Source organism: Esox lucius, chromosome 15 (assembly GCF_011004845.1).
Source record: "Esox lucius isolate fEsoLuc1 chromosome 15, fEsoLuc1.pri, whole genome shotgun sequence".
In the NCBI taxonomy this organism is placed as follows: Eukaryota; Metazoa; Chordata; class Actinopteri; order Esociformes; family Esocidae; genus Esox; species Esox lucius.
In genome coordinates this window covers 6147309-6174768 of record NC_047583.1, presented here as the reverse complement: position 1 = coordinate 6174768, position 27460 = coordinate 6147309, and the positions used below count along the sequence as shown (strand labels likewise).

The 27460-nt window shown below is 42.5% G+C and overlaps 3 protein-coding genes across 4 annotated transcripts; all 3 read right to left on the bottom strand.

Annotated features, from left to right (window-relative positions):
• Positions 1–736: 736 nt before the first annotated feature.
• LOC105025533 (deubiquitinase DESI2) lies at positions 737–13264 on the bottom strand. Its single transcript, XM_010896272.4, has 5 exons — positions 12057–13264; positions 7479–7551; positions 5859–5952; positions 5091–5232; positions 737–3535 (listed from the first exon to the last, which is right to left on the bottom strand). Exons 1-5 carry the CDS (start codon positions 12093–12095, stop codon positions 3281–3283), a joined length of 603 nt encoding a protein of 200 aa, XP_010894574.1. The 5' UTR covers positions 12096–13264; the 3' UTR covers positions 737–3280.
• A 3176-nt stretch (positions 13265–16440) lies between these two features.
• synj2bp (synaptojanin 2 binding protein) lies at positions 16441–19982 on the bottom strand. The gene is given in 4 exon segments (NM_001304257.1): positions 16441–16656; positions 17208–17303; positions 18129–18265; positions 19553–19982. Coding segments are annotated over 4 exon segments (456 nt in total). The 5' UTR covers positions 19620–19982; the 3' UTR covers positions 16441–16500.
• Positions 19983–20468: 486 nt separating this feature from the next.
• On the bottom strand, positions 20469–27456 carry lgals3a (lectin, galactoside binding soluble 3a). 2 transcript variants are annotated; one of them, XM_029125687.2, is made up of 7 exons: positions 27316–27456; positions 26383–26408; positions 25794–26112; positions 25180–25763; positions 22611–22699; positions 22122–22296; positions 20469–21965 (listed from the first exon to the last, which is right to left on the bottom strand). In XM_029125687.2, exons 2-7 carry the CDS (start codon positions 26392–26394, stop codon positions 21810–21812), a joined length of 1335 nt encoding a protein of 444 aa, XP_028981520.1. In that variant the 5' UTR covers positions 26395–26408; positions 27316–27456; the 3' UTR covers positions 20469–21809. The 2 variants fall into 2 exon arrangements, with proteins under 2 accessions (XP_028981520.1, XP_028981519.1); XM_029125686.2 differs by having other exon boundaries at positions 25180–26112.
• Positions 27457–27460: the final 4 nt, after the last annotated feature.

Genomic DNA, 27460 nt, shown 5'->3' with positions numbered 1-27460 from the left:
TGCAGCCCATGGTATTACTGTGCTTGATTGGCCAGCCAACTTGTCAAGAAGAGGCAGTCATTTGTGCAAAAGGAGCCACAACCAAGTATTGAGTGCATTAAATAACATACTTAGCAAACCTTAGGAGGTGTTTTGAGTTAATTAGGTGATTAGAGCTCTTCTCAGGTCAACATTTCTGTATTATACATTTTTTTATTTATATTTTGAGATACTGGATTTTTTATTTCTATGAGCTGTAAGCCATAATCATCAAGATTGAAACATAAAAGGATTGAAATGTTTCACTTTATTAGTAATGAATCTAGAACAAATGAAGGTGTCACTTTTTGATTTGAGTTACAGAAAAATGCCCCTGCAGTTTTTCTTCAGGCAAATTCTCCCAACTCTGCAGAGAAACTGAAGAGTTAGTCTGAGTGGCATTGGGTTTTTGGTTACTTCCTGGGACCTTATATAGACAGGTATGTGTGCCTTTCTAAATCATGCCCAATCAATTGAATAAGCCACAAGCAAAGATAATCAAAAGACACATGATTCACCTGAGCTCAATGTAGAGTGCAATGGCACAAGTTCTGAATAATGGTGTACATATTCCAGTTTTTCCATTTTCAATAAACTGGCAGCACCGTCCTTACACAATCAATTCTAAATGAATTCCATAATACAACAAAATGTGAAGAAAATGTAGGTGTCAGAATACAGAAGACCTCTGCGATGTGCTATATTATGTAAATGTTTCCTTTACATGTTGTTTTGATATTTGTTCTGTTATTTTTGTGGCCGATAATGTAAAACCTTAAATGTGGATTGTTAATGTTTATATAATATTTTTAGTCCTAAAAAAAAACAAACACAAAAAACATAGCAGATGATTTCCCTCACAATTACCGCTTTTGAATTTAGACTACGTGGCTTTATTACATGCAATGCAACACAGACTCAAGGACTGGACAGTTACTGTTATTATTTGAATCTTTATTTTCTATTTCCATTCTTAAAATTGTGGCATTGTTTTTCAATTCAGAAAAAGCACATACCAATTGAGGTTAAAATTGACACAATACAATAGAAAACTGTATCAGACTGATCTCTGTAAAAAGTGCTTTCAATGGTAAGCATGGAAATAAATTCCAACAAAACAAAATCAGCCTGATAATGCAAAATAAAGTAGTTAAATGACACTACAAATAAAAAGAAATAAAAATATAGATTATTTAAAAATATAAGTATAAACAAATAAATATAATTTATTTTTCCTTGTTTGCCCGGTCATGAAGTGTGTAATGAATCGTGTGTAACAAACTTAGGACATGCAATGTCCTTCCTGAGAGGGGGCTGGGGATCAAAGGATGGAGAGACGGAGGAAGACATACAGTAGAGCCAGGAGGCACGGTGAAACCACTTTTCTTCTCCGACAAAAGACATGGAATACTTGCAGTAGGGCTGTGGGAAAGAGGGATAACCTTGTAGCGTTGTGTCTGCCTGGTCTGGAAGAAGGATGACCTTGTTGCGTTGTGTCTGTCTGCCTGGTCCGGAAGAAGGATGACCTTGTTGCGTTGTGTCTGCCTGGTCCGGAAGAAGGATGACCTCGTAGCGTTGTGTCTGCCTGTTCTGGAAGCAGCACTGTTTTATTTTTTATTTTGATCGAACAGTAATTGAGTAGAACTTGAAGTTCAGGACATGACCTGCAGGACGTCAAATTCAGGGACACACCCACACCAAACAAAGCTTTTGTTCCTTCACACAATGCCCAGACAGTTGGAGTTTCAATAAGTGTCAACAAAGGCCTGTGATTCAACATCTGCTGCTGGACCATGGTGCAAGTTTCTTTTTCACAGCTGCACCGTCTTCATCAAGTTTCCGTTTCATTTTCACAGCTGCGCCGTCTTCATCAGGTTTCCGTTTCATTTTCACAGCTGCGCCGTCTTGATCAGGTTTCCGTTTCATTTTCACAGCTGCACCGTCTTCATCAGGTTTTCGTTTCATTTTCACAGCTGCGCTGTCTTGATCAGGCTTCCGTTTCATCTTCCAATGAAGGACTAAATGTTTTCCATTGAGGAAGTATGTAAATGCTGAAAATGGTATTTAATACACATGATGGTAGTAAACTGCAAAATATACAGTGGGCAGACAAAGTCTTAGGACCATAAAATGGACACCCAAATACTAATTCGAGTATCAAATTTCATCATTAAAATGAATATAATCCAACACCAATGAAGATGTGTTTTTGTTTTCGTTGACTCGTTTGCTCTTGGCACATCGTTTCCGGTTAAAAATGACATTGAACAGGAATGTCCGAGGGTAATATATCCCAATAGTAGGTACTCCTTAACAGACCACGTATTTGGGTCATGTATGGCTCTGCTCCTAAGACGTCTAAAATGGCCAAAGGTCAACGTCAACAAACAAAACAAAGAAATGCAACTGAAGGCCAAGCAAGGAGGTTATTGAATAAATACCTCTTGAGACGAGCAGAGGGTAACATCGTGCTAAAGCCACTACAGCCAGTAGTTTCAAACAGAGACACTTAGACCCAAATGGCACACTATTCCCTAAAGAGCCCTATGGTCCTGGTCAAAAGTAGTGCACTACATAAGAAATAGGGTTCCATTTGTGACAAAAGTCAGATGGAGTGCATCTCTATGGGATCAGATTAGCAGTATTCCAATACAATGCAAAGACAAAAACCAACCACACCAAAATAATAATAAGAAAAAATTGTTAAATATGCTTTGTCTTCATTTTCCTTGTTGTGATACTTGCAGGTATCGCTATACTGTTAACATCCTGGCTCTAGGGGCAGATATACATTTAGTCTACAGAAGCAGCAGCTCTGGGGGGAATCTGGGATGAAGGCTGGCGAAGGTTTAAAAGTTTCTGAAAAAAGACAAATACTCAAAGGTTTCCCAGGTGTACAGTGTAAAACTGTAGCTGTGTTGAGTCTGAAAGAGAGCCATGCTCGGAGTTAGTCTGGCAACAAAACTAGAACAAATCCCCCAGAATGAATCTACCAAAACCTCAAGGGAACAGAGCCAGAGAAAGGATCCAAGGATCTGTGGGTTTCGCAGGTCCTGTGACCCAGCAGCTCTATTTAGTTAGCACTAGTCGGTTAACTTGTCACCCGTTTCTCTTCTCAGAGATGATACTATGAGGTCAGGTGGTTACGCAGTCAGACCTTCTACCATATTGACTCTCTGGCCCAGAGGTCAGAGGTCATGGAGAGAGAGAGTGTGTGTGTCCCATTGGCTGCTCCTCAGACCCACATGTCATCAGGTTCACTTCAGACCCGTGTGTGGCGACAGCTGTGTGAGGGCCCACTGCCGGCCCCGGCCCCGCTGGGCCCTGACGGCGAGTTGGGGTCCTCGTCGCTGGAATCGCCAGCCTGCTCCTCCTTGTGGAGCCCCATGCTGATGTGGCTCTGGAGGGCAGCGGGGGTCAGCCACTCCTTGGGGAGGCAGGTCTGGAGAAAGGGCACGCAGGAGCTGAAGTAGGCCAGCCGGTTCACCCACCGCGGGATCTCCCGTCCGCACAGCAGCTAGAACAGCGGGAAACAAAACGCTGTTAGGGTCAGTGTGGAACAAACAGGACGTCAGGAACAGAGTGCAACAAACATGTTGTCAGGAACATGTGGAACAAACGTGTCGTCAGGAACATGTGGAACAAACGTGTCGTCAGGAACAGTGTGCAACAAACGTGTCGTCAGGAACAGTGTGCAACAAACGTGTCGTCAGGAACAGTGTGCAACAAACGTGTCGTCAGGAACAGTTTGGAACAAACGTCTTCAGGAACAGTTTAGAACAAACGTCTTCAGGAACAGTTTGGAACAAACGTCTTCAGGAACAGTTTGGAACAAGCATGAGGTCAGGAGCAGTGTGGAACGAGACGTCTTCAGGAACAGTTTGGAACAAACATGAGGTCAGGAGCAGTGTGGAACAAACGTCTTCAGAACAGTTTGGAACAAACATGAGGTCAGGAGCAGTGTGGAACAAACGTCTTCAGAACAGTTTGGAACAAGCATGAGGTCAGGAGCAGTGTGGAACGAGATGTCTTCAGGAACAGGACTGCTCTTTTTACTTATCCTAGATTTGGTTTGTTCAATCAATTTCAACAGAAAAAAATATTCCAACTGTTTTTAATCCAACAGTAATCAATTCTAACGGAATAGCGATGCAACTGGAACAAACATTTGAACCTGTGAATGTTTCTTCATTATTTAATTAGTGGCGCAGCGTGTAGTGTCACTGACTACTGAGCAAGAATACTCCAGTTCAAATCTACATGGTTGTTAGGTTTCTCATGGCTGCTAGAATAGAATAGAAAAAATGTGACACATTACTCCAGTATTAGCCTCTCTACACTGGCTGCCTGTTAAGGTGAGGGGTTGATTTTAAGGTTTTATTGTTAGCCTGTATAAGCAGTACATGGACTTGCTCCTACTTACCTCGCTGAATTGGTCCAGCGATACACACCTACATGTAACCTAAGATTGCAAGATGCAGGCCTTCTAATTGTACCTAGAATTTCTAAACAAACAGCCGGAGGCAGGGCTTATCGTGTTCAGGCTTCAGTCATTCTACATATGATCCCATTTTGTTTCTCTCATACAGCTCCACTACTGTGGAATGATTTAAAGTTATAGAAGCAAACTCTGTGCAAACCTCCAAGTGTCTACTAAAGACTCATCTCTACAGCACGGTCTATGATTAAATGCAGTCTGGCCCAACAGTGTGAAGGTGAATGGAAAGGGTTGATACTGTCCATCCTTGCTGTCTTGCCAAGTGGGCTCTCATCTCCACTGGGATGCCCTCCCTCCAATTCCATTCAGGGGCGTAGTCACTGGCTTACTCTCGTTTCTCCGTTGTGGCGCTCGAGCAATGAGAGTGAACTCTGTGGGTGATACTCAGCCCTCTTTCAGTGTGATTGCGGTTGGTTGGTGTCCCTTTGGCTGATGCTTGGCCATGTGGGTGGATTGACTTCATGCCTGTTGGGCCCTGTCTGGGGCCTCCCCCAGATAGGGCCACAGTGTCACTTTCCTTTCTAGGTAATTTGTGAAAACTGCTGATGTAAAAATTGCTTTATAAAAAACATACCTCAGACAGGGAGGATGAGAAGTGGTTACAGTTCTTGTGCATCAGATGGTAGGCGTTGCCCTTGAAATCCCTGCCCAGTTCCTCCATTATTTTATCCATATCCTCCTCTGCAAAGTCAGTAGTGCCCAAAGCGATAGCCTCCCTGTGTGGAAAAAAAGTGTTTGCATACCATTTTTTTTCAAAGAAATATATAAATATGGAGAATCTCTTACTGTAACTATGCTGTATGTTAAAATAGGATCATGTTAAGTTTTGATGAATCTTTTGACGCATGTATTCATGTTTTGAGAAGCCAACTGTGTTTTAAAAATAGATTTTACGGTCTTGCAAAGTGCCACATTGTGCAAACCATTTCTGTATTCAGAACCTTATTCCAAGACTTGCTTGGACACAATTGATAACATTGGTTAGCCTTTGTACTGGGCAGCTGTTCAGTCTGTCAGGTCCAGTCTCCTTCCCTCAGGACAGCGCTAGATTGCCTCTCATTATCACTTTTGACAAAGACATCAAAGATAACCTTTTATTTCCTGTTTCTGTTGTGAAACAGGGCCCCTAACCACTTCTCCATGTGACTAGGTACTTCACAGACCCCTCTGTCCTTGTGTAACGACACCTTACAAATACGATTATTAAACCATAGTGGCTAAGGTACGGTTAAGAATTGGGGTGAGGTTAGAAGTTTATTTTTCTTCTACTTGTAAATTATTTTCAGTCCTCACAAGCAAAGTGTGTTTGTGTGTGTTGGTGTACGATACTATAGAAACATACTTGAACTTGAAGGTCTCTCCTAACTCGGTGGCGTTTCCGGGGTTTATTTCAAATATGCCACTGAATGGGTATGGGTGTCCCCCGTATGCAAACTCTGCAAAGAAGGAGGGGAAACTGGTGACACGTGGAGTGAGTTTAACATATTCAATGCACTACAGGACATTAAAGCTAAGGAACTAAATATATTGAGCTTTGGTGCAGAGATTCCTGGGTCCATGCAGAAATATGCCCCGCCCACACCCTCTTCCCCCAAGCTGGAGACCAGGGTTCAATTACCAGTGAGTCCCGTTCCAATCATACAGTTACAGTCTCTAAAGTGTGAAACAGTCCCTTTGTGGGAGGATATTGTTGGAGTCAGGTGTTAGAAGTTATCATCTGATATCGTCTGGCTTGGGAGGACATTGTCTGGCTTGGGAGGACATTGTCTGGCTTGGGAGGACATTGTCTGGCTTGGGAGGACATTGTCTGGCTTGGGAGGACATCGTCTGGCTTGGGAGGTGTGGGGGACATTTTACTCATCAAGCCTTTCAATTAGAATCCTTTCCATATGTTAAATGTTTAGCATAGAAGCATCTCTTGAATAATACGACAATCAGGCCAAGTCGTTTCTACTGTCCCCAATGTCATGTAACTCTGCAACTCCCTTTCCTCTCCTGCTCCCCACTTTATACCCTAAGGACATTCATCCTGACCCTGTGTTACCTCCGGGACCACCTGTGGTGTACCATGTGCAGTCTTGGAAGAATTGGTGCCTCATTGTCTGAAGTCCTCATTTGTGCCTCAGGAAGTAATACAACGGTAGAGTAATTGTCTTAACCTCCATAGGTAAAAATTACAATGACAGATTCTTCGTCTGGTTTGGAAAGCTATTATGTGGGATTGTCCTCTGCGCTGTTAGGGTAATAATGTGTCTTCCTTGCTGATTGGTTAATAATTAGTCCTCTGTGCTGTTAGGGTAATAATGTGTCTTCCTTGCTGATTGGTTAATAATTAGTCCTCTGTGCTGATAGGGTAATAATGTGTCCTCCTTGCTGATAGATTAATAATTAGTCTTCTGTGCTGATAGGGTAATAATGTGTCCTCCTTGCTGATTGGTTAATAATTAGTCCTCTGTGCTGATAGGGTAATAATGTGTCCTCCATGCTGATAGGCATCTTATGTCTAAGACACTATAACTTAGATAAGACATTCTGTGTAGAGTGTAACATTCTGTGTGGAGTGTAACATTCTGTGTGGAGTGTAACATTCTGTGTGGAGTGTAACATTCTGTGTGGAGTGTAACATTCTGTGTGGAGTGTATTTTCTTTCTTTTCAGAGAAAAATCTTCTCTGTTTGTAATTTTTTCTCAGGTTTGGTGATAAAACTATCACTCCACACATGACGGATGAGTCAACAGTGAATGACTCATCCCTGAAGGAGGAGAGAAAAAAAATAGAAGTATAGAAATCTCTACAGGACATTAAGCTGTAGACAGAACAGCTTCAAACACAACGCAGTGTTTCACATTCAACATTTTCACATCTCGTCACAGTTCTGCCAGTAGTATGCCAGTTAAATGAATGAACGAATTAGCAGGATGAATGAAAGGACCAAACAATGCACGCAGGACTTAGTCTGTACCTCGGCCGTAGATCTCTATGCCTGAGTGATACACTCCGACACCCAATGTGGAAGTGTACTCGTTGATCCAGTACTGCAGAGACAGAGAGTTGGAGGGAGAGAACGTACAAGGAGAAAGTTAGAGAGAGTTACAGGAAGAGGTAGAGAGGAAATGTTAAAGGATAGCGAAAGACAGCGTTAGGAATAACGGGAGTGAGGTGGAGAAGAGGGAGAGAAACAGATCAAATCGTCATTCAACGGCAAATACAGATTGGCTACGATGCATCCATTGTCATGGGGTGGTTCAAAAAGGACCTTCCTTAACTGAAATGTCGGTTTAAGGATTACTGCTTTTCCAGCAGAATTCTATTAAACTAAAGAAATCAACAACTAGCAGTGCCCCAGTTCAACTGAGGTTGTGATAATGTTTGACCATAATGAGACTAACAGACCAGTAATTAGATTGTGTTACACAACATCTGACAGAAATAGAATAGGTTTTGAATGGGTTTTGATTTTATTCAATGTTTAATAGAGATTATTTACCAAATAAAAACTACCACCACGTAGAAAATGTTTTGAACATACACATTTGACTTATTTATTATAATGGTCCAGTGGAGTTCAGTGCCCACAGCATTCTACAGCCTGGATTTAAATCCAGCCCACTGCTCTTTTAGCAAAAAACGCTCATGTCCTTCCCTATTTTCTGTGAAGGCAGGTAAGCATCAAAATGGCCGAAACAATACCTTCAAATACATATATAAACTGAGCAGGGCTTTTAGATCCATGAACACAGGTCAGCTAGTAGAGCCCAGAGTCGAAACTAAACATAGCCAAGCTGCGTTTAGCAGGTATGCTGCCCACAACTGGATTTTTTTCTTTTTTTTTAATGCTATTGTATTTATATATTTTTAATTTTTCTTCGTAAAGCACATTGAATTGCTTCTATGTATGAATTGTGCTATATAAATAAACTTGCTAGCTATAGTTAATTATCTGAAAATTATTTCTTTAACCACAATATTTTCAATAGAGCTGAAGGGGGAGGTCTGAGGAATAGATCAGATTTCTACGATTTATCTGCCAGGAGAATCTGACCATTTTGCCGGGGCTTACTTCACAGCAGTAGAACCAACAGGAAGCTATCATAAATCTCCATTACAGCATGGATTCCCCTGGCTATTTGATAGTAAATGGCTGGTAGTATAATGCAATAATGACCTTCCAACTCAGCACTTTACAGACATTGTCAAATGGAAAATAGTTTTTCTACCCCCATCACAGGACAGCCTATGGATGGTCATGGACTGGAATGATGAATAAAGAGAGGTCCACCACAAGGGAACTTTACTCTAGGCAATATCTAAGATACTGTAGGGCATGCAGCTTTGATATAACTAGCGCGTGTGTGTGTGCGGATTCATGTGGATGCATGGGAGAGCACGCGTTCAGGCACATCAGCCCAACCAAGAGTCTCCAGCAGGATTCACTTGTCTCGTTGCTCTTTAGGGCAACTCAATATCACTGAAAAAAATTTTATTTTTTATTTTTTATTGTGTAACACGCATGCTGGTAATTCTACTTCAAATCCAGAAATAAATGCATAGTTCATCGTCATCAAAATGTCAATAGGAGCGGTCAAACAGCCAAGTGGTCGATAACACCTGTTCTGAGAAACACTGCTGGGGGAGGGGAACGAATGTCAGACGCTCATATTTCATCGGTGCAGGCGGCAGCAGGAAGCATCTCTACCACACAGGCCAACCAGAGGTTATATCTATGCTGCTAAGCTGAGCAAATTAGCCGATTTCAGTTTAGCCTCTCAGGTCACAATTAATACGGTCAACAGTGGCTGTATAAAGGTCATGGTTGCAAATTCATGTAGATTCTGAAGTCAGGTTGAGAATTCATAGTTGGAAATGATACGGCACTAAAGAGGCTGGTCACTAAAGATAGGTGTGTTGGGCTAAGAAAAGCTGAGGGCCGGAGTTAACATCAGATATTGGTATATCAGAAACATCAAGAACTGTGTATTAAGCCATTATGCAACTCCATGTACCATGGTAGGCACATGATCCAAAATAAAAATGTAGAGGAAAAATTGTAATTAAGAATTACAGTAATACAATTTAAATAAGATGTATTCATTAAAAAAATGATGTCGAAACAAAATAAAAGGTGACATGCACTGGGAAGACCTGATCCTGGATGAACACTTTTTGCATCTGGCGGTGGAGTCCAGACCTTTGGTCACAAAAAAACCGACCCTCTCTGCTCTCGATCAGACATCCCGGGGAGAGCCGGTGTCCTTGGGGGTCTTGTTAAAAGACATCAACATCCCACCAGCTGTCCCCGCCATTAATTATAAAGGGACTTCACTCACCAACTGGCACAGTGGCCGGGGTTGGTCTATATGGGATACGGTTTGTGTCAATTTGAATAGGAGACAAAAAGCTGTATCCCGTTAAGACAAAAAGCCCAGTGACAGTGAGCTCATGTCAGTCAGGTCCAAAAGGTTACTTTTGCGGGTGCTGACTAAACGTTCTCAGAATGGCTGGACTGAAAATTGGTAGCCTCACGGTTAAAGTGGTGTGAACGACAACAAAGAGGTTGCGAGTTCAGATCTCCAAGCAGTCAAGGTGAAAAATCAGACCATCTGCCTTGGAGCAAATAAGGCACTCAAGTCAAACTGCTGGCGATCAGTAACGGCTGATCCCAGGACGAAAGCCCACTCTCTGAGGACGTCTCAGAGGGGATTTGGAATTTCTCAATCTCTTTCGCTCTCCGTCAGTCTGGATCTCCATTGAAATCGAGCCATCGCTCCTCCCAGTGTAAAAGCACAGTCGTAGAGTTAAACCTTGTTCCGACTCAGCCCTGCTGAGTTTCAGGTGCCCCACTCTGACAGTAAACCTCGCTATTATCGGTAAAACATGATGTATGGTTGAATCGCGAATCGTTTACCCTCTTCCAAAATGTACACTTGGCATGCAATCTCCTGTCGTGTATTGATCCATTTCCAAGTAATTAATGAATCTATCAATCAAATGCTTTTTATAAAGCCCAGTTTACCACATATTATTATTAAGCCAATCAATTGCTTTTCAAAAGCCAGTGTACATCTATTTTTGTACTAATAAATTAACAATTACTTCAACCAACTGATTCTTGAAGAACATAACTTAAAATCCTCATTCGCTTATTTCATCTTGTGTACACATTAGAATCCAAAATACATGCTAATTTCACTCCTTTATTTGTAAAATCAGTACATGTATAGCCTTAACACAGAAATATTTAAAACCTGATTAAAACAACAGTTTTCATTTCACGTTTGATAATTCATTACATCCATGGCACTAAACATATCATTAAATCATCCATCAGCTATTCACCGAACCAGTGGTTGGGCCTTTGTTCTGCCATTGTTTTAACAGCTAACTGACCCTTCACGTCCACACTTGGGATACAGAACTACAAAGAAGACGGACTCTCTCTATACATGCCGTAATCAGTCTTTCTCGGGTGGTTGCAACCATTTTCCAACACCGCTTTCATAACCAGTCATATGCCAGCCAAAGCCTGGGTTACAGCCCAGAATGGACTGGCTGTTGGTGTAGTTTGGGCATGCACCAGAAACCCATTCCACATTTAGCCTGGAGGAATGGTACAAATTAGGCGTTTCAAGCGGCCAATCACAATTTCTCAAATAATGGAAGCTTCTAGGTAGAAATGGTCTGGTGTGTACATTGGCAATATCTGCACCAGCCTGTCTGAAGCTCCAAGTTAGAAGAGCTAGCTAGCTACTGAATCAGGCATTTGAGCAGTAGTTACTTTCAGCTCTACTGGTGTCCTTGTGTGACTGCTTGTCCGGACATATAAGAGGGACAATTTGGGTTAAAGACATTCCTTTCTTGTTAAGTCCATTCCTCTGTGTGTGTGTGTCTATTTGTGATCCAGGTTTAGATGATAGTAAAACCTTAAAATCAATCCCCACAAGTTTTTGGGCAGTTCCCCAGTAGGGAAAATGTGATTTTTGGTTCAGAGAAAAAGATAAAATTGAGCTTACTGTTAGAATTGGGGTTACTTTTAAGTTATTTCTAGTAAGGTACAGGGTAATGTGAGAGAGCTAGGTTAAGTTTAGGTTTAAGGAAAGGCAATAGAGAACATCGTTATGTCTCAGGGTGGTCTCAGATTCCTGCAAGAAAATACAAATGTGTGTTTGTGAGTTTGAGACGGCACATGTGCACGTGACTCAATACTGTGTCTGGTGTGAATAGGTATACCTGTAAATGTGGAGACCAACAATCTTCACAATAAAACAGGGACAACTCGACTTTGTCTCGCTGAGGAACATTTTTGAACTAGGTTAAAAGTTACAATTGTTGTTATAGTTAGAATTAGGGATTGGGGTTTAGGAGTTACGGTTAAAGTTTGACGGTTGGGGTTATGGGATGTTGATTGGGGAATAATGTTGATGGTCCCCACACAGACAGTTAAAATAACCTTTGCGTATGTATGTAAAGGATAAAATTAGTAGTATACTACGTTACATTGACTCACATGCAAAACAATCGCACTGGAAACACTGAATCTTACCATATCATACACATTAAGGATGACCGGTTCATTGGCCATGGTTTAATCCTGAGATGGGAAGACAACGTCCTTCGTCTACCTCCGACGTTATTGCTCTGGGGATAGTTAGACCTCTAGCCCAGACACCCAAGAAGGAGCGTCCGATGAATAATGTTCTGCTGATGTGAGCTTCCCGGAATTTCTACTCACACGGCGGTTTATTGGACTTGACAGGGCACCGCGATGGAAGGATGATGTATCGAATGTTTGTCATGCTCCGGCCTCACCCCCCAAAAAATCCAGTCCAGTAGTTATTTCCGCTCAAAAGCCAAGGTTAAATAGATTCACGTTATTTTAGAAAAGTATCAAATGTGAAGGCATCGAAAAGTCAAATATTCATTTTTCGCTTTTTTGTTTTAACTAGCACCGGCACTGACATAACGTTACTTGATCCGGATGGTATCGATGTTAGCGTGCTAGCTAGATCGAGCTAGCCATTTACAGAACTGTTGAACACGGCCCAGTTCCATTCCCAAACAAGACAAATTAGAGATTATGAAAGCCAAACGGTGGTTACCCTTAGTTTCACAACGCTATCATCTGCTTTCGCATAAACAGAGACAAATACCCTGTCAATTGAGATGCTAAAAAAAACAGCTGTCAAAAGAGCACAGCTGGGAGGATGAATACGCGAGTGTTCGAATCCGGAGAAGTCATCCATCCACTGTCGAAGATACGGCAAACAAGGTTTGCATTTAACATCTATCTATATTTAGAGATCAGCAATGTTTAAGGTTCACTTTCGGCTTGTCAGCTGTGTGGTGAAATATACCTTATTTCAACAACAGCGCAAATATAGTAGACTTCGTAGCCATTATTATAGTAGATGGTGCAGCAGTCGAGTTCGCAGGCATCAGTGGCGGGCGGTGTGAACCTCATCACACAAACCAGGGTCTGAGTCAAGTCGTTTCGCCTTTCCTCGATTGTCCGTGCAATAAGATATATCCTTCCCACCCAACCGTATCTGTCACCGCAAAACAACGGCGTCCTCCTGGTTCAAGACAACTGCTCAAAAAAAAAGGAGTGACATCATCCGAAACAATGTGCGGCTAGAGTCTCAGCTGGTGGAACGTAGCCTACGGTGCACCGCCTGGCGCGCACGAGCTCTCGTTCTTGATGAATGGGAATGGCTGAGGAGAAATGTTTGTCACATCCCCACTCCTCCACCGACCTATAACCGATGACAGAATGAAAGAGAGGAACGACCAGTGTTGTAGCGTTCAACGAATGCCCCCCCCCAACAAGATTGTAGCTTTGGTGGGGACCATGTTACTAAACATGACCGTACATCACAACACAAAAACGAAAGTATTGTCTAAAATATATTTTAGCGGACAGGAAAACAAATATGTATTTATTTCATTTGATCCAATTTGAAAACGGACATATGACATTTATGCAAAATTATTATAAAACACAACAGTGGAAATCCTCAAATACAGTATTGTGTTAAGAACAATGGGACAAAGACTAACACAAAGTGTACATTATGAATTACGAAAATGAACCTTCTGCACACTGTATTCTAATGTTATTAATAAGGGGATATTAAACTATTTAATACATTTTTGTCTAAGGCCCATTTAAACAGGCAGCCTAATCCAGATTTTTCTTCACTAATTGGACTTTTCACAAATCAGATCTGCCCGGAGAAAGAAAAATACAAATCTGTGGAAAGCATGCCGCGCCGAGACACGCCACGTTCAAATAGTCATCACTGTTACTCGGTATTTATTTAATTTTTCTGCATACCACTGGCTCTACAGATGATTGATCTAACACCTCCAACAGGTGGTATACAGATCGGTTTGTATTCCTGTCGACTCCACTCCATGTTGTCAAGCCAATGAGTGACAACCAATTTACATGATAGAGCAAACCCTGGCCTTGATATGCCTTGAAGATTTTCATCTCAAACTCCTTTTAAAAATACCTTACAACAAACACCTTATTCCTACATATTGATGTTGACCTCCATCTTTAAAAGTGTGTATTTCTTTACACAGGCAGCCCAAATTCTAATGTTTATTTTTCCTCACTAAAGTGTCTTTTACCTCAAAAGTCTACTCTAAGAAAGAAAACTGATGACAAAAGATATGACATGATTAGTCAAAAGACCAATAGTGGAACATTTTCAGAATTAGGGTGATTGCATGAACACAGCCTATCATCAGCATTTGAGTGTGCATTGTCCTTTGTTCACATTTTCAAACATTTACTTTAGTGTGGGCAAAGGCAAACAAGCCTAATGTCAACAAACTCTGTTGTTACAAAGTCCACCGACCCAATTCAATACAGTTCATTGCAAGTTTTAATTTAATTAAAATACCTACATCAGACCAGAAACCCATACAGAGACTAAAAACACCTGTTTTGTTCACATTAAATCTACGTCCACTCTAGCTTGATTCTAGTTTCATAGGCATAGTGTCCAGACACAGTAATCTCACTAGACTAAAACACAATTAACTTGTTTCTTTATTATGAATGAATTCAGTTTTCAATGCCATTTAAAAGAAACTAATGTGAAGCGATTGTATCCGAGGTGCCTGGGACAGTAACTCAGACAATTCGTTCAAACCATAGACACAATAAGATTCAACTGGATTGTCTCCAACTCGTCTGCAGCCTCTGGCCCAGTTGGATGTCCCGACTTCAAGATCATATCCAAGGGGAGGGGGGGGGGTGAAACACATGAACAGTCCAAATTTTGTTTAAGACAACTCACACTAGCGCACACAAATTCAACATGAATTTAATAGGTGCCCGAATCTCAAACACATAGCATTTGCATTACTTTAAGTACTACTGTAATGATCTTTTCCTTGTCTGCCTTAGGACAACTTATGTACTTAACTCCTTTACCTCATACAGTCACCAAGGTGGCACGCACCAATACACACGATACAAAAGGAAATGAAATACATGAAACGCTAAACAAACACCAGTCCCAAATAGCACCCTATCCCCTTCCTAGTACACTCATTTGTGACTCGATAAAGGGGGAATAGAGTTCTATTCAGGGTCACAAGCCTATGATAAAATAACGTTTAATATAGCTTCTAGTTAGGACCCTCTGTCAGTGCCTGAGTGGCAGAATTGCTAAATCTCCAGTAGGCGGCAGCATTGGGGCTTAGTCATCGCTCTGGATCTATGGAATGGTTTATAGTGTCACGCTTCTGCACCTTGAATTCCCTGGCCTTTGTTTTTTGAAGTGGCATCTTCCTAACAATGGAATAAGCAATATATTTCCCTTTCAATAACAGGCAGCCTACTGCCACTGATGGGTAAGTGAGACCTGGGTTAGATTAACAGAAAATACATTCAATATGCATACAATAAGCCGGTCTTTAAATGTGAACTCGGAAACTTAAATGAACATTGTGCTTTTCGGGACACACTCAAAATGAATATACCATCTGTACATATCTTTTGTACTTCAAAAGATGACATACCTAACACCAGCACACCACTCAAGGGTTGCCTGGTTTATACAGGCACCTGATCCAGCTGGTCAGTGTTGTTGTGCCAGCTCCTTGTCACTCTGTTTGTCTTGATAAGGACATGGACGGAGCAGGCCAGAGCACGAACAGACGTGGATCCAGGTCGTGCTCACATCACTGACTGAACCACTGAACTGCGACCTTTTCTACAGGAATTCCCAACCTCAAACAATGGCCAAAGGTACCTTTACAGACATACAGGTACTGCCAGAAACTGTGTTTGTAAAAGAGGGGGGCATTAAACAAAAGATTTACAAAATATGAATATATACACAAACTGACGAGCCCAATTAAAATAGTGTGTTAAGTACAGTGCCTCTGCAAATACCGATCAGCCATTCAGTTACTAAGGCGCCTCTGAATGACTGAGCACAACAAGGCCTTTCAGTTTCCAAAAACCCAATGTAAGAACTGGAAAATAAAGGGGCAGGCAGACACCCTAACTGTGCCACAGCTCAATCTCGTCAAATAATTCTCTATCGTGATGAATATAATGTTATCTTAGAGGAACAAAAAAAACAAAAATCATTGCCATCTGTGCTAGAGCAGTCTCTGTTCTAGAGTGTTCCCTCTGTCCCATCTGCCAAGTCCGTCTGTCCGAGGAGCACAGCTCCGCTCATCAACAGTGGGAATGTCATACACCTTATTTTCTTTTTCAATTACAGTTACCTCATTATCTCACCAACTGTAAGTTATACAGATGATAACGGAGGATACATTTCGCATTTGAAATAAGCGGCTATGATAATCATGACACATTTTTCTTTCACAAACTAAAATTCCCAAAACATGGCTTACATTTTTCTAGTTTGTTCTCTTCTGTGTTATTTTTTTTTTTTTTTGGCCTTTAGCAAAGTTTTCAGTCAGAGCTTTTTGCCTGCCTTAAGGAGGAAACCACAGCGTTAGAAGTGCCTCCTGAGGTGAGGCTGGAAGCGTACGCAGAGGAAGGCAATGGCTGCTGCCGCCCCCAGGACAACCACCAGTATTCCCAAGGAGGACATGGAGGAAGAGTCGCCGTCTGGCCGGGAAGTGCTGGGACCGTTCATGGCCATGGCGCGCTGCGGAGACACAGGGGGGAGCCTTATGTAGCAACAAAATCACCACAGCCGGATAGGGTGCCTCTTCTACAATAATTAGCCCAAAAGTATTGTGGAGCTCACGCACCCAAACAAGCACTTGGACCCTGACACATGGCCAGAATAACACAGGGTTCGGGCTACTCGGGCAGCACACAAGCCAGGTGCTTGTTGCAGTTCTGATCATAACATATTTAAAATATATTCCATGAAATAGTTTGACCACAAAATCTATGTCCGGTGTCAACAGCTGCCAAATGCCAACTTGAAGTGCAATCTAGGAAGTAGATTTCTGTGACTGGTCGGTTGTTGTCTCACATTTCTGAATACAATTACTATTTAGCAGTTTACCGGTTATAGCCTTTAAAATATAAAATGTCCTTAATGTTGCCCAACCAGTCTCTCTAAAAGCCCTGCTTACTGTTTCCATTCAAGACCAGGCTGAAGGGTTTGACACAGTACCAACTCATTTCGGTCATTTGTGAGGCCCGTGATTCCGTAACCCAGCCCTGACCTGTGGTGGTCCTACCTACCCTCTGCTGAACACGAAGCTGCACGTCCTCTCCTGCTGACCTGAAGAGCTCCACAGCTGCACTGTGGGACAGGTTCTCCAGTTTGTGGCCATTGATCTAAACAACATGTGGACAGGTAAGACGAATAAAGTCCAGCAAACAAACTTCTCCCCCTGGCCGCAAAGCACACGATTTGGGTTAGTATCTGTGCAAGGGTGACGGTCAATGAACTTGAATTTTAATCTGGATTGTTTTGGATCATTCCAACCAACGGTTTATAGGGTTGCAGCAGGAGAGTGTTCTAGAATGTTCTAGAGTGTTCTAGAATGTGACAGAAGTGATCTCGGTTGTTCTAAGGAGAACTGGGATTACTGTATTCCAGGAGACCTTGTGATTCACAGACTCCTGTTGAGTCTGTGCGAAAGCCTCCAGGGGAGGTGTTTACAGAACATGTTGGTGCTGTGTGTGGACAGAGTATTAGAAGAGTCAGAGGGATTCTGGAGGTTGTCTCCATGCAGTGACTTTTGTATTGAGACAGCTTCAAAAGCATTAATAATCGCATGAAAATTATATTCCTGTAGAAACAGATGGAAATAATATTCAGTTGAAGTATCCATCACACAGTCTCATGTATAGCATAACCTATTACAGAGATCAGGCTAAACATGATCTCTTGCTTCTTGAAACCAGTCTCAAATTCAGCACTGAACTCAGGGTTTAATTTTGCGTTCCTGCATAGACTAGCATTCTCTCAGGGAGAGTTAACATACGCGCACATAAAAAAAAAGGTTTTAATTCACATGTGAAACAAGACAAACGTAAGCACTGTTAACTACTTCTGATTCCCACTAGTAATTTCTGTAGCGATTGACCAGTGGGGATGAGATCTTAGTATTTCATTACAGAGGGCCCAATACACACAAAGCGAAAGTCCATCTTTACCGACAGTATCTTGTCTCCCTCCTGTAGTCTCCCATCCAGCGCTGCAGCTCCATTCTCCTTGATTTTAGCCACATAGATCCCACTGTCATTCAGGACATACTGCTGGTCCAGCCCCCCCACAATGTTAAAGCCTAAACCTAAGAGGGGGTGACGAACAGAGCAAGATGGAGACAGAGAGAGAGACCATAAGACAGACAAATATACAGAGGCAGACAGAAAGAACAAGTGTGAATGGTTCAGGTGAATACAGGTACTTGGGCTAAAACTAGTAATTCACTGTGTTTTCAAAGAAGACTGATGTGGACTTTTAACTCTGAGAAATGCTATGTAATGCAGAAAGAATACATGGGAGACAGGTCAGAAAGGGTGTGGACTAGAAAGGCTGTGTCTGCTGATTAGGACGATGTTATCCATGTGGGACAAGGTACAAAGAATTCCAGAGTTGGCCAATAACGCCTTGTATTGTCATAAAATAACATTGCTTAATAGCTCGTTTAAGTCAACTCAACATGCGGTGCATAAAAAAAAAAAAAAAAAAAAACAGCTGACAATTGTTAAACTAGGATTTCTCATTGTTAATGGTTCTGTCATGAAAGCACATTTCAGATGACATCTCAAATCCAACTCAAATATTGGTGCGAGTTATAACAAACTAGCTCATAAGAATTTAATTTAACAAGACGGTAAAAATTGGCAGATAGGATCTCATTGATCAGGTCGACCACGTCTTCCTACCAAGCAAATGCTTTAGTGACGATTAGCACAGCCCAGCAGACTGTCGACCAATCGCGCTGACGTTGTCAATGTAATGCGTTGTCCCGCGGTTGTTAAATTAATCGTCGCTATACCCTTTGAAGAAAATCAGGGTAAGATTGAGTCGAGGATACCCAGTTACTAAAATTCACAATTTCCAAACGATTACGATATAACATTAGGTGGGACAAATGAAATATCTCAGACTTTACAGCTGGGTTACACGTAAAGCCGTCCCTGCAAGTACCCAGAATGCATAGCATGGCCCGCACGCTTCAAAGAGATTCAGTTCTTCCACAAAGTATATCTGATTGCCACCTTTGATTTGCTTATCAAAAGTAAAAGTAGCGCATAGGCTAGATGCTAACAACAAGCTAGTTAGCTGACAAATTATATTGCAGCAAAAGTAATATAAGGCGTAGTATAAGCTATATCACTTAGTTATCAATACCTATTTCCTAATCTGACCTTTATTTTGCTTACTTACAAACGGAGAAAAATCCGATCTCATGGCGTTCGAAATTAAGCCTGTAATGTCTAGAATACTCTTAATAAATTAGCAGAATGTGAACACGGTAGTAGCGAGCAACAGTTAGCTAGAAAGCCAGGCCATCAGTTTGCAACCTAGCTAGTAGCAATGTCGGAGTTGATACTGAAATATATATCCTTACCTTGTGGTCCTCTTTTTAACTTTATGTCCAGCACGGAAGACGCTGTGTATGTTGCTGACCCGTTCATGATGTATGGAATCCGGATGACAAACTAAATATCTCGTTGTTTGGAGGGTTGTTCTACTGTGAAGGTGAACTCATGCAGCAGTTTTATTCGCTGGCTGCCAACTCCTGCAGTTTTCTGCCCTCTACCGGAGAACTCCACTTCCCAGAACGCTCTTAAAACTACTGCTGTACCGAAGATGTGTATAACTAACCTAAAATACAGCACACACACTGAACTTGTGCGGGCATAGCTAATCCCGAGTTAGTGAGATAATATTGGTGTATTCTAGCAAACGTAGTCAACTCTGCTTATTTCACTATATTCATAACACGTTCGGTAGAAAAACCACCCAGTTGTTTCTCGTTCCATAACTCTTTCACTGCCTGGCCAGAGGCCACTGGTGGTGGGAACGGGAACGACAACCGTATGTCTGCGATTTATACATCCGGTGGTTCATTTGGCTCCTTGTTCCATCCGGTTCCATTGGTGGCTCTACTCGTTACGATGATCTATGAATCACAAACATTTTACTATCGTTTTCAGAGGGTTACAAAATTCCTGCCACTCCTACAAATTATATATATTTTTTACTGTTTTATCCAGGTTGAAGGATGCCTAATGTTATAATTATTCCCTTTGGGAATTCATAATAAAAGAATCCTAAAAGCAATATTTAAAGGCCTACAGTAAATAATGACTGTTTTGGGGTAATGCTTATTTGGATCTTCATCCCCTAACCGACTCTTCTAGTCAGGAAAATGCGAAAATTATTCGAGGTCAGCATGTGTTGCACTTGAGGGGATAATTGAGACAGAGACACTCCTGATTGTGGAAAACAACTGCATAGAACAACCTAGTAACAGCCAGTCATAGAATCCACCAGGTCTCTTTATTCACAACCTTATTAAAACTTCATCTTGAAAATAATACTTCGTCTTTGGCCACAAATCTACAAAGTTATATAATGACTGACTACAGTTCAATAACATTTAGCTGTAGATGTCCTCTCCTTGTTGCACAAATAAGTACTTGATTGATTGATGGGTGCTCCTCAATTCATCAGGGTGGAGCGACAGAAGGGTTAATACTGAAATATTAAAGACACACATTTGCTATGACTTACAAGCAGGATGATACCAAAACCAGTCCACGGAACATACAAACAAGGCTTGGTATATAATTTTAGTCTCCATCTAACTCCATTTTGCCTCACAGGCAGCAATAACATATAGTGGTTCAAAGAGGTCCCACAGGGTTGGGGTCAATTCCTGCCAATCAAATTCCTCATTTTGTCACTGAAAAGCACTGAGGAGAATTGGAATGTCAGTGTACTTCATGAATTGACCCCACCCCTAAAAGCCACATTTTCAGTCTGTTACTATGCACACATGAATAACAACCCTTTCAATCAAACTGGCGTTATGGACACACAAAAAAAACACAATTACAGCAGAAGCCTACTTTGCCGTTAATTTGAAAGCAAGAAATGCTAACGACATATCAACCTTTCCACATTTGCCAAGAAGTTCATGCAGAATAAATATGGTTACTTTTCCTAGAGCTGTAAAAGCTTACTTCTCATTCGCTACAGTTCACAGAGTTTACTTCCTTGTCCTCACTTGTATATATTTCTATAATTTTTTGCGTTATATATGACAAATATTAATTTGTGTCCAGAATAAAATCTCTGAAACAAAAATAAAATGCAGGACATGCTGTGAAGGGCTTTTCACACTACCAGGCCAAGACGAGTGGACAGCAGACGAGCGGCTCCGAACGCGCCCATTCATCTGTCCACCATAGTTGGTATAAATGACAATGCAAAACTAAATAACTGGGCTAGCCCTGTTCGATTGGATAATGGAAAGAGTTGCATGAGATTCATCCAGTCCATTGGCCACAGTGTCATTCAGGTTCAGTGACTGAATCCCAAATGGCACCCTACGCCATTGTAGTGTACTACTTCTCACAAAAGCCAAACTACAATAGGATACTATACACTATACCTGGAATAGCGCTCTATATCAACCCCATTAAAGGTGCCTTATTAGTCAAAAGCAGAGCCTTACTTTGTAGTGCACCATATTAGTGCACTACATAGGGAACAGGGCACCATATTAGTGCACCTCATAGGGAACAGGGCACCATATTAGTGCACTACATAGGGAACAGGGTACCATTTAGGCCCAGCGGAGATCCACAAGGGAACCGTTAGATCATGCTAGGGGCCACGCTGTAGAGAGCGACATCGCCCACCACACGCAGCAAGGTGACGTCCTCAAACCCTCCCGTTCTGTGTTCGTATTCCAGGATGTGGGTCCCGTCCACGGCCACTTTGAAAGAGTCCTCCTCCACTAGGATCTTCAGCTGCATGGGGGGGGGGGGGGGGGGGGCAGAGGTTTGGTATGGCGGTGATCGTATGGGTCACATTATCGCTTTGACCCACCATCACGATATTATCACTACTTTGTCCTTATGTTTTATAGTTCTGGGGACTTACACCCGACCCATTGCATACTGTACCTCAAAGCGTTGCCCTTGAACGAAGGGGAATCCTCCGGAACGCTCCTCAGGACCCCAACCCCCGTCTAGGTGTGAGTTACGGACAATTTGTTGCTCATAGAAACGAGGGTTGAGGTGGAACACCACCTCTTCATCATCCTCATCATCTTCTTCTTTTAAAAAGTCAACATGGAACCTGAAATCAAACCACTTCTACATATCGTCAATCCACATAACAGCTGCTAGAAATCTGAACTGCAACATAGCATTGAAAAAAGAAATATGTTAAAAAATTACGATGATTTCAGCAGAGTAATGATCCATGTCTTGTAGAAATCAAAGAATTACTGGATGCATTACTGAACAAGCGAATTGATGAATTAATGAGAACTGTTAAATGTGTGGATGAATAAATGGTCAAATGAATGAACGATATACGAGTGGATGAATAAATGGTCAAATGAATGAACGATATACTAGTGAATGAATAAATGAACCTGGAAGACCTACCTGTCTCCGCCAGGGATGGGCTCCCCCGCTATGGTGATGACCAGCCTGGGCATGATCCCGTTATCGAGGGGCAACTCGTACGGCACTGGCTGAAACACAGGGTACAACGTAAAGTTACCGTCAGAAAAGACAACACCCGTCTTCAGTGAATAAACCGGTTAAATTATTAAATTGTTTTTTAAATGTGACCATCAATAAACAATAAATCAAATGGTAATGGGCGATGACGGATATTAAAGTTGACCTAGAGAGGATTGTGCATAGATTGGGGATTATAATTACATTCTATGGGGGTACCAGGAGAGATGATCACTTCAACACCTCATTAGGGGAGTCAGTTGATGCTGCTGAAACTGGCAGTTGTACTTTGAACATAGTTAATGCATTAATTCATAATTTAATTGAGAAATACAGGTCACTTCTCAGTACAAATGAATGTATTTCTCCACTGACAAAAATATCTTCTGATGAGTAATGGAATCACCGTCAGCCAACTCATGAACCTCGCCTACATTCTAAAGTCCACTGGAATAATTAGTCATCCACTTCTGGTCTCGATGCTAAATGCGTCCAATGTTGAAAATATGTAGACGTGCACAGAGAAATGTAGAACAACAAATCTGATTTCAGGGCATTCTCTGTTGTACTCAGGAACCAGAGTACAGCAAAGGCCATTGAAAACAAGTTCCCACCCTCTAGGTAAAAAGAATAAATAGGAATCTATGTAAGGAACGTACGCAACAAAAAATTGTCACTGTAGACCCTTGCCCATAGCCATTTCAACCAGCCGGAAAAACTGGATGAACCAGTTTTAACTGCATAATGTCAGTGCTTGAATGTAACCTCTCGATTAATAGAATTTTGTGATGGGCTTATTTACCCAAAATGTTGATACGGCAATGTATAAAAATAAAACAAGATTTTATTTCAATATGCATAATAATCAATGCGGGCAAACACACAAGAACAGGATTAGTCCCAAATTATATTGAGCTTTATTAGAAAGTAGCATACAAATATAATGTGGGAGTGAAATATATCGAGTGAAATATACAAAAAATATATGATACTTCAAAAGCCAAGGCCGTGTATTGCACTTCAATGACAGCAAATACTGCACTGTCCCTCCCGGTAAAGGCTATTTACATATAAAAACATCATCATCATGTTCAATAATGCTGCCTTTATTTTGTAGTGAACCAAACCACAGGGATATTGCTTGGTGTGATCAGTGATGTCCTCATCCGACTGAAAAGCTGAAGAGTTCATTGCTTTCAAAAATGTGGTGGATATGGTGGATTGTGTCTGGGCTGAAAGACAAGAATACATTATGACATAACTTCACAGGTGTGGTTCAGCCTTGCTAGGGTTGCAAAATACAGGAAGCCTTTAATAAACTCACTGTTTTTCAAAATAAATAAAATTTTGAGTATTCCAGTAATTAAGTGGCAGTAAACAAGATAAGGAATCCCCCAGCCATTTTGGTTGTAGGAAAAACAAATGAAATGTAATGGAAATTCCCTGGAGTCTGGCCTTTTACATTTTAGTAATCTAGCAGAGACTCTCACCCAGAGTTAGCCTCACCCAGAGTTAGCCTCACCCAGAGTTAGCCTCACCCAGAGTTAGCCTCACCCAGAGCAAAAGTTAGTGCTAAAATAAAAATAAATAACCAAAGCATTGGTTAGCAAAAGCTACGTTGGGTACAGAAGTTATTTTAGACACTTGTTAAAAAAGGTAGGGTGTTGGGCCCCCAACAGAAGTGACTCAGTGGTCAAAGTCATTGGTTCCCAACTCCCCACAGAAAACGTTTATTGTAGCCTGGCCAAGTACAGTTGTTTCAACATGTCAACTAATTATCAGGCCCTCGTTGAGTTTAATTGGGTACTCTTGTCCAGGGCTACATGAAAAATTTGTCTGTTGGGGGCATTCGAGGACCGGATTCAGGGACCACTGGTCTAAGTCACTGCCCCAGAGTACCACTGTGTCATCGCGGCCAGATTTTCAATTGCCGGAAGTCCACCGGGCGGAGCAAGTTGTCTCAGGGACACGGCTGCCTTGTCTCGTCACACTGTAGGCTCTTAGTGATGGGTTGGGAGCCTCGGAGTTAAATTATGTTCGTTGGCTGGGGGAATGTACTGCCAAACACTTACTAGCAAAAAGTAATCTCAAATCTGACATCGCCAAATTGGAAGTGGGGAGAATTTGGTGAAATTGTGGACTGGGCTGAGTCAGAGCTGTCCCCAATAGGATTGGGACAACCAAGGTACCAGAGATCTCAGGTGGGGGTGAAGGGTTTGATCATTGGCTGAAGGAAGAGAGAAAGATTTCTGTGCCTGGCAGAAATCACCTCAGACCAATATACCAGACTATGCCCAATATAACGCAAGTGTAGTTTCTGAAAGCTCACCAAATCCCTAGCTAGATCCATCTTTCTGGGCTCTGTAATCTTGTAAAAGGATGGGGAAACAAGGCAAGCAAATCCCCCAGAGTATCCCTTGTAGATACCAGGGTAGAAGAGCCCTGGGAAGCAGCCTAGTAGTGACGTGGTGTTTACAGTATGTTTACTCACCAGCATGCCTCCTGGAGCCGCTGGGCCCCCGTACGGTCCCATGGGCCCTGGGCCGAAGGAGCCAGGATGGCCTGGCTGGGCCGGGAACCCTCCGCCTCCCCCAGGACCCCATGAGCCAGAGGGGATGGGAGGGAAGGCTCCACCTGAGAACCCAGGGAAGGCAGCTCCTGGACCCCCTGGTCCGTACATCCCACCACCAGGCTGGGCTCCGGGGTAAGGCGCGTTCGGATATGGTCCTGGGGGTGCTCCAGGGCTGGTCTGGAACGGCCCAGACGGGTACTGCATGGGAGCTCCAGGAAACTGTCCAGGGGCTCCAGGTCCGGTTGGGTAATGCCCTGGGGCTCCAGGTCCGGCCGGGTACTGCCCTGGGGCTCCAGGTCCGGCCGGGTACTGCCCTGGGGCTCCAGGTCCGGCCGGGTACTGCCCTGGGGCACCAGGTCCTGCAGGGTACTGCCCTGGGGCACCAGGTCCTGCAGGGTACTGCCCGGGGGCACCAGGTCCTGCAGGGTACTGCCCGGGGGCACCAGGTCCGGCAGGGTACTGCCCGGGGGCACCAGGTCCGGCAGGGTACTGCCCGGGGGCACCAGGTCCGGCAGGGTACTGCCCGGGGGCACCAGGTCCGGCAGGGTACTGCCCTGGCACTCCTGGACCAGGCGGGAACCCACCAGGAGCGGAGGGAGCTCCAGGATACTGCCCCGGTGCTCCCGGACCAGAGGAGAAGGGTCCTTGATTTGCAGGAAATTGCCCCGGGGCCCCTGGGCCAGAGTGCGGGCCTCCCGGGAATCCGCCCGGAGCAGAGGGCTGTGTGGGAGCTCCAGGGGCAGCGCCAGGCCATCCAGGGTTAGTGGGTGGAGGGGCGCTGGGGGCAGCTGGATTGGGGTTACCCGCTTTCTCCGCTTGGCCCGGGACATCGTCCGCTATGGCATCCGCCAGCTGCATGCCACAAAAAGGGAGTTTGTTGCAACCATATTCTTTTCAATGTATATTTTTCTTTTATTTACCCCTATCCCCCCCCATCACATCTGAACCAATTTGCAGGATCTTGGACGCTTTCGGTATGCCACGCTTTCTGATACAGCTCTTCTGCCAGGCAGTGACTTTGAACACTGTGCCACTCATTCTTCACCAACATTCAAATAACACAATTAAAAGCCTAAATAAGACACACATTAATGATAAACTTAATTGATACAGCTAACTCACCGAGAAATCCATGTCCTGAAAAGTAGCTGATGAGAGAAAAAAGGAAAGTTTTTAGGTCTGAAGGTTATAGTTTATAGCATTAATAGAATTATGACAGCTAGTTGGTTTAATGTGAAAATTAAAAAACATTAATATAAAATTATGGCATTGAGGCCAAATAAGCCATCCAAACCGCTCCAATGCCCAGAGCTCCCTGTACTTAGTGAAAAAAAATTATATTAGAATTTTAACACTAGACATAGTCAAGTCTTAATTGTATCAGATTGCTTCCTATAAAAAAAACATCTTAAAGGATTACTTTACTAAGGTTAGAGGGAGGAAACACCATTCTGCCATTCACCAAAATAAATTCAATCATTTGTTGTTCTACTGGTGAAAAATGCTGTTTTGAGCCCTACTCCAGAATCTCCCAAATGTGTTCAACTGGGTTCAATTAGTCCACAAATTCCTACCATCAGAAAGTTGACTAGTCTTCATAAAAAACTCCTACCAAAACTGTCACAACAATCACACCTCTTGCAAAATCACTCTGATCCATTGTAGCTATGGTAGCCAAAATAATGGCTACTACTAGGCCTGCCGGGTTTAAAATGACCCTATGATCCGAATGGGATGTCATTCCCACACGTGTGAAAACACCTGGTTTAAATACACTTTATATCCCTGATTTAGTCTGTGTTTCCTTTATTTTGGTTGTAACTCGTACTTAACTAAGTAAACTCGCTATCAGAACTAAATATACGCATCATTTCATTTAACTGGATTACAGGTTGATTAGTGCTGTACAGCATAGTACACACATCCAGGAAGCTAGCAGCTAATGTCGCAAACATTAGCTAGCTAGCTGTAGTAGCTGATTAGACAAATATATGGTGCGATCAAAGTACCATCTCAAGACATGCTTTAAAAGTAAGTTAGACAGTTCAACATTACCTCAACAACGGAGGAACGTCTTTCAACAAATTCAAAAGTTAAAACAACAAGACTTTGTCAGTTGAGAGATTAAAAGTCTACAAAAGTAGTGAAAGCAAGTGCACACAGCCTGCTCTCTCACGCCTAGAATGTGACGTAAATGGGC

What these genes read in the sequence shown, in the direction of transcription:
- LOC105025533 (XM_010896272.4), bottom strand. Translation starts at nt 12,095, where the DNA reads ATGGCCAATGAACCGGTCATCCTTAATGTGTATGATATG. An exon ending in TCCTTAATGTGTATGATATG is followed by an intron (nt 7,552 to 12,056) that starts GTAAGATTCAGT and finishes CTGTCTCTGCAG; the next exon opens with TACTGGATCAACGAGTACAC. An exon ending in CATAGAGATCTACGGCCGAG is followed by an intron (nt 5,953 to 7,478) that starts GTACAGACTAAG and finishes CCTTCTTTGCAG; the next exon opens with AGTTTGCATACGGGGGACAC.
- lgals3a (XM_029125686.2), bottom strand. An exon ending in CGGCTCCAGGAGGCATGCTG is followed by an intron (nt 22,700 to 25,179) that starts GTGAGTAAACAT and finishes CCTGTGTTTCAG; the next exon opens with CCAGTGCCGTACGAGTTGCC. An exon ending in CCCATCCCTGGCGGAGACAG is followed by an intron (nt 22,297 to 22,610) that starts GTAGGTCTTCCA and finishes GTTTGATTTCAG; the next exon opens with GTTCCATGTTGACTTTTTAA.